We start from the raw sequence: 7379 nt of genomic DNA on the forward strand, positions 1-7379 counted from the left end.
TTTTTTCCTTTCTTAGAAAAGCAAAGTCTATGCTTTTATAGTATGAGGCTTTTGATAAAGCCATCTTAAACAAATGTATCCATGCAAATAAGGTTTTTCCAAAGAAGTTTAGGAGGAGAGATGATATCAGTTTCGGCAGATACTCAAAGTTGAAGTATCTGTATCGGTATTGGAAAGCAAAAAGAGGTATCAGTCCATCCTTATATATGTATATAACACAAACACACAAACCTGCACCAGCAAATCATTGAAGACAAGCTTGTAGTGGCACAAAAGCTATGTGGCCCATCAGAGAGCTTTCATAACCATAAAGGCAGAGGTGTGTGATGGAAACTTAGAAACATGTGAACAGGCTTCTAAATATGAGATTAAGGTCACTCTCCTTGAATTACAGGTCGTCCTTTTTTTTCCGGAAACTTTTTTATTTATTGTTTCGTGCCTAACTTTTTCTTGTTCCCCAGCGTGAATTTCAAACATGAAGTGTGTTTGGGGGAAATTTGCGCTCGTTGCTAAGGCAACCCTGTTAGCGTCCGGGCGTAGCCTCGCCGGAGACCCAGAAGACGGCAAGGCAACGAGCGCAAATTTCCCCCAACCACTACCAGTGTAATAAAAACACAAAAAATGCCACACATGTACTCTTTTACACTTTACACTCGCTACAATCACAGTACATCTTCCGGTCGCCGTTTCCTGCATGTGTCCTTCTTCTCAGACTACACTAACCTTGGTCAGTGTGGCCGCACACATCTGCATAGTGATCTCTATAGTTATTAGTGTGGACGAGCCATAATAGTAAAAATGGTTAATGCCTGACTGTCGGAAGAAAAGAACGACAAAAACATCACAGTATATGTGCTGTCTGATAGTGAAAAAACGTGTCCCAGACACAAAAGATAATTCCAATTGAAATGTATTGGTTTGAAATTCGTGCTGGGGAACATGAAAAAGTTGGGCACATAACAATAATAACAATAATAATCATCACAGTGGTGGGCCATCAGGGCCAGCAAGGCCTTCTCTGCTGGCATAAACTCTATCAAAATCACTGACTTGCGTTGTAATATTTTCCCATTAATCTTTTACATTATTCCCAATAGTCTGTTCTATTCATTTAATAGCGTGTCTCTGGGCTGTGGTGCTTCCAGCAGTGTATATTTATATTAGAGCTTCTTTTTTTTTTATCCAATCATATTTCAGACATCATGTGTTGCCAGGGTCACAGAAATCTGCCCTGAGGCCTTCAGAATCAAAAGTGCAGGCACAGGTAGCTTAAAATGCATTGCAATGAAACAGTGGCTTTAACCAATCAGATTTAGAGTTGGGGATCCCAGGGCCAGCTATCTGGCCTACGATGACACCATCACATTCACATCCTCTGATTGGATGGTCAGAGAGCTTAGCCAAAGCTAGCGTTTGGTATCTGTAGCGAACTGCACAAGCTAAAACTTTATTGTGAAAGTATTGGGGTTTTTGTTTGTTTGTTTGTTTGTTTTTTTTAAGTTAAGCAAGCGGACATTCTCAGCCTTAAAGCGAATTTAAACTTATGCCAGAAACACAACTGGACAGACCTGACTTTCAGCATTAGTCTCCATGGCGATGAAACAGGACTAATGTTGGAAGTGAAACACACGGATTAGCTGCTCAACAGAGTGATTGAACTGTTTATGATGAAAGAAAGGAGTGAGGATTGAGTTTGTGTTCAGATCATCACGTTACGGTGAGTAAAATATATATTTTTGTCATTTTATTGGGCTGATATTGATGCTCCTGTTAGATGTGATGCATATGGTGCAGCTGTGGCCTTGCTTTTTCATAAGATACTGACTTTTCAAACATAGCTTCAAATTTACATGTGCTAAAAAATGTACTGAAAGTAGGTCCACGAGCAATTTTTAGACAGTTTCATCTTGGAAATTATGTGATATAATGCTCTAGATTTCACCAATACTATTTAAAATAACTAATTTAATCATAAAGTTTCGAGTAAATCAGACATGGCCGAGCAAAGGACCCCTTAGGATTTGAGCTGTAATAATAATGTGTCAGAATTTACATATACAGTCACTCAGTTGGAATCATAGCTTTACAGATGACTAAAAAGCTAATAATGACACGAGAGTAAAACAGCGATAGTAGCAATAAGAAATTTAAGAAATAAAGAAATCTTATGAAAACTTTGTTGTTTGATGTTCAGTCGTTTGATGGTGTGGTCCTAGCTGGCGAATTTTGTCATATTTCCAGAGGATGTTTAATAAATCTAGAAAATAACCTAAATGCATGATTGTATTTTATTTTTATTTATTTTTTTGTGACAAATCCACATGGGTTTTAATGAGTCCATCGCTGAAAATTCAGAGTCACAGGAGTAATTGGGAACTCAAGACTGCCATGATACATATGCTCTTTCTAAGTGACTTTTGTTCATCTATGTTACTAAGGAGATCATTATTGCAAATATTGTCCATGATAGAATCAATTTCTTTGTTTTGTGCCATGTGGTGCCATATCGGCTAAATGTTGCATTACTTCTTTGCAAATCCCATTTTATAGATTCCTACATGAAATAAAGCAGGACTGGAAACTGGAGCAAGAAACTGATAAGAGGTGTCCTGTATAATGATCAGAAACACAAGTAAATCCACGAAGGAATGGCTCAAAAGAAGAGATGTGCTGAAAGCGGGTCAACTGTCGAGCTTGTAAAAAAATCCCTGTGGAAAGGACTTGATATATCAATCAACTATTTCACTGATACCATTTTAAACATCCATAGTTTGATTTAAAAAAGTAAAAAAACAAAAACAGTTTTAAGCAAATCCGAGATGATCGAGCAGAAGGCCCCTGATGACTTGAGATGGAACAATCCAATGGAAAGCTTCTGAGGTCAATGATGCACTTCCTTTTTCCACAAAGGAAAATTACATGTGCTGGTATTTGTTTGGAATATATGACAGCAACAGTCAGGTTCATTGTCAGTGTGGTGTTGTTGACATATGTAACCCTTATCTTTAGGCACCGCATCAAAGAGGATCTAATATTTGCAGCATCTTTATTGTGCCTTCAGTTATCCACTAATAGCTAGGGTGTTGAAAGATTTTCTGATTTCTTCTTATTCCATTGTTACGTAAGAATGATTTATGTCACATATAAATCATGTTGCAATGACAGATGATTACTTACATGAGTTACAGTGTTTTATTGCGGATCTGTGATATGGTCAGAAAGACTCTGGACTCACGTAATAACAACTGTAACCCTATCTTGACCTTTTGTTTGAAGACTAGGAAATGTGCAGTTGCATTTAGGGTTTAGTATGTTCAGGAAGTGGGTAAAAAAAATTGTAACCTATAACCGGGAACTTACCAAACTTCACAACAGCATAGAATTTGTTGGAAAACGGCAGGAATTTTGGAGTCAGCTGCGCACATGACCTTTATGGAATGGTAAAGTATAATAAGAGTGAAGACCGACGAACAAGTACTCATAGATAAATACATTTCTTTATTCAAAACTTGTCTTAATTTGGTATTTGCAGAACACAAGGACAACAGTGGAAATGCAGGCACTTCAGGAAAAAGAACTCCAATAAAACATGTCTTTGGTCTATTTAGTTACAACGTATGCTATACTACCTACAAAGCACAATGGTTCTTCTTTCTCTTGTTCTTCCTTGCCTGGAATTAGTTCTTGAGGAATATAGGTCATTCAAAGCCTTATCCCCAAGTCTTGATCGAATTTTGGTCACAAAATTCCAGCAGCGAAGAAGCTTCGCTCTGATTCAACTGAGGTCGGCGGTGCAGCTAGCAGTGCCTGATATAGGAATTCCAAATTGGGAGTGCGTTTCTTGTTGGCATCAACAAGTTTGAGATCTGCATTGATATTGGGCGTCCCTGTCAAAGCTTCTGCAGCTGTCTTTCTTTGTGCACTTTCGTCTGTATATTTTTTCACAAGTCAGAGCATTGTAACTCTGAGTGACAGGCAGAATAATTCATCTTCAGAATCGTTTTGTATGTGTGGGTCATGCAAGTACAGTAAAAGAAAAATCAGGGTCTTATCTCTGCTTTATTCGCTCCCTAAGTCGGTTGGAGACTTTTCAGCTGAAGTGGTTCTTCTGTTTTGCAAGCTGTGCAAACAGGAACTTCAGGATTCCTTCTGCGGAAATGAGCATTGCATCCTGTCGACAGAGAGTTTCGTTTGCAAATGTCACTGATTTCAGGGCAATGGCAAATTGTTTTCACCTGCTGGAACTCATCGTCTGACACGTTGGATTTCAAGTTCAAATAGACAAATGCTTTCTCGATACAGGGTCACAGTTGAATATACCTGGAAAACCTTTCCTCAATGCTGTTCCAATGAACTTCTATGTGTAACTTTAGTTTGGGTTCTTTCTTAAATCCCTGTGTCACGGATTCTTGCAGTTTTTCATTTACCAGAGCTCTCCTGAACTTCTCGCAGTCCTTTCAAACCTTCCCCAACCGGTCTGTATAGTTGGCATTTAGTCGAAGTTCACCATCTTCTGTCAACATATCATGGTTCAAGGTTCAAGGTTAAAGGAGTCTTTATTATCCATGTGGGGTAATTTGTTATGGAGTCAGCAGTAAAACAATGAAACAATAAATAGCGCAGAGACATTAATTCATAAATAAAACAGATAGTAGATCTACTTGTTCAAAAGAGCATGAGCAAGACCATGAACGGTTTTGTCGTTTTCTGCATCTTCCATCATTGTTTGATCCATTTCATCAGTTTCAACTTTGAGTTCTGAGATTTCAGCTGTTGTTTCCTTTTACAAAATGACACTCACTGCAAGATGAATGCCGTGACTGTAGCAAGTCATTGCTTACATAGGCATCAGTCGACCAGATTTTAGCAATACACTGGCGCCATCTACCGTTGCTATTTAGCAATGACTTTGCAGTTCTGTGTTAAATTCTGACTAGCAGTTCTTGACTGCTGTTACCATTTTCTCTGAGGTGACAGAAGACAGTCCCAAATTCCAGAAGTCTTCACCCTTTCCACGAAGATTAACATTGAGGTAGCACTGGTTTTGTTGACTAGTCCACTCATCTAGGGTAAGAGAGAAACATTCTCCACTCTCTATTCTTTTCCTGAATTCTTCTGTCATCTCTTATTTTACTGACATATTTCGCGATGAGGATCCTGACACTTGAGGGGTTCTGTGACAGATTGTGCCCAACTCGACAAGGTGGCTTTCTGATGTCGTCACTGTTGCAAATTGTGTACATTGAAAATCCATCAAGAGATGCGAGCTCTGCCAAAACGTCCGACAATGATTGTTTCTACCCTTGGATGAATGACTCCATCAACGCCTGGTGCTTCATTGTGGGTTTCGAATCTTGTGAGGTTGATGCTTTGTGCCCCTCGCTTGATCACTTTATGTCCACACCATGAACCAAACTCCGATGCTTCATGAGCCCTCCTGTTGAGCCCCTGGCCATCGACAAGATCTTAGAACATTTGTTGCACTTAGCTTTATCTGCACCTTGGCGAATGTAGTAGGCCCAGGCAGGCGACGCATTCTGTCGAGAGGCCATTTTTTAACAAGGCCGGCCAGATGTATACAGGATGTCACAGGGTGTCTATTTGCAACTGATTGCAAGTGATTTGTTTTATCAACGGAATATAGTGGTGGCATATTGATGCTACTTCAAGTTCAGACACAGAATAACAGTTTCACAATCGGGAAGCAACTTCTCTCTCTTGGAAAGTGTTTGATCTTACTGGTCTCCATTTTTGGTACTGTTTTTTAAGTATTAGCAAGGAGAATATGGCAGATGTATAGATTTGCATCTGCAAGTATAGGAAATACATTTTAGTAGCAATGAACAGTTAAAAATAGTGACAGTTTTTCTCTATTTTACATTTGTTTAGGAATCAGGGATCTACGTGGAACCTTTAAAAATTTCTTCTACACTTCAACCTATAATGACAGCCTTAATGTGTGAGATTGAATCACAACCGAGTACTTCACTGCAGCTTTATTTACCAGGTATATTATTCTCATTATTTTCGGACCAACTCAAGTACGTGACGGCTGGAACGGTGTCCATCATAAACTATTATCAGCCTCTTGATACTGCTTTGGAAAAATATAGCAAATCAAATCTCTAATAAGATAAAGATAACCAAATGACACAATATAACCAAAGTCTGATTCAGCACACAACAAAATATGTTTCGTACACTTCTACAGCTTTATTGTTTGATGACTTCCAGCTGAACACACAAATATAACACACAACAACCAGCTGAAAATCTGACATTGGAATTAAAATTTGCACTGTGTGAATCATCATGTGGGAATCAGTGACCTCTCAGTTTGGGCGGTGAAAAAAAAAAAAAGTGACCAAAGCAGTTGTTTTCCTTACCTGGAAATACAATTCACATGATGGAGGGACTGACTGAAGCATGCAAATTGGAAAAGACCCTAAAATGACTCGATTGATCACACCTTGATTGATCCTGATTTCCCCTCATTAGTTTAACAGGGAAATAAATAAATCATGACATTTTAAATGCTGCAATACTGACATTTGTGTTGCAGTTACATGAGACAAAATACCCTCGTCACTGATGCCTCGTACACATGACGTACAACACACACAAAAAAACTGTTGAGTAATCATAACCCAAGAAACCAAAGTCTGACTCAGCACACAACAAAGTATGTTTCATACACATCTTAAGCTTTATTGTTTGATCACTTCCAGCTGAACACACAAATATAACACACAACAACCAGCTGAAAATCTGACATGGAAATGACATTTTCCACTGTGTGAATCAGTTTCTTATTTAACCTCTATAAAAATATTTACTACGTTTCATAATAAATTGGTCCTGCCCTTTTACTGACCCTTTATCAGGGCCACTTAGCCTGCCTTGCCAAAGGCATCATAAAGCATCTCAGCAGCGTGACTCTGCCACCCACAATATTAGTGACAGTTATGAAACTATGGTCTATAAGTTCAAGGTCATGAATGGGATAACTATAAAAGGTTAACCATGCAGGGGCTCATTCAGTGGACAAGATGTCTCTCTTGAGGAAAGTTCTTCCTCTGTGTCTGCTAGCTGTATATGGCTGCTTGAGCCACAAACATGACCATCAACTTGAGGCCATGTTTCTTGCCGGCCCCATGACCACCGAACAGGTGATGGGCCTCAACGGAGAAACATCTGACAAGGACACCTTTGACTGCAGTCATCCCATACCTCCTGGTTCTGCGCAGTACTTTGAGTACCTCCAGAGCCGAGGAGTGACTCACTTCAAGGTGCCGCTGTCATGGGCTCAGCTCCTTCCTTCAGGCCTCCCCAGCCAGCCCCAGCAGGCTGTGGTCAACTGCTACCAGACCCTGATGAAA

The 7379-nt window shown here is 39.4% G+C and overlaps 1 protein-coding gene across 1 annotated transcript in view; it reads left to right on the plus strand.

Moving 5' to 3' along the window:
- Positions 1-7379, plus strand: part of LOC103356268 (lactase-phlorizin hydrolase-like) — an 86407-nt gene that overhangs the window by 15496 nt on the left and 63532 nt on the right. Inside the window, exon 7 of the mRNA XM_008280354.1 lies at positions 5033-5041. Within this exon, the coding sequence (XP_008278576.1) occupies positions 5033-5041 (9 nt within the window). The remainder of the gene's footprint in view (positions 1-5032; positions 5042-7379) is intronic.

This window comes from Stegastes partitus, unplaced genomic scaffold (genome assembly GCF_000690725.1).
Source record: "Stegastes partitus isolate 25-593 unplaced genomic scaffold, Stegastes_partitus-1.0.2 Scaffold190, whole genome shotgun sequence".
NCBI classification, from domain to species: Eukaryota; Metazoa; Chordata; class Actinopteri; family Pomacentridae; genus Stegastes; species Stegastes partitus.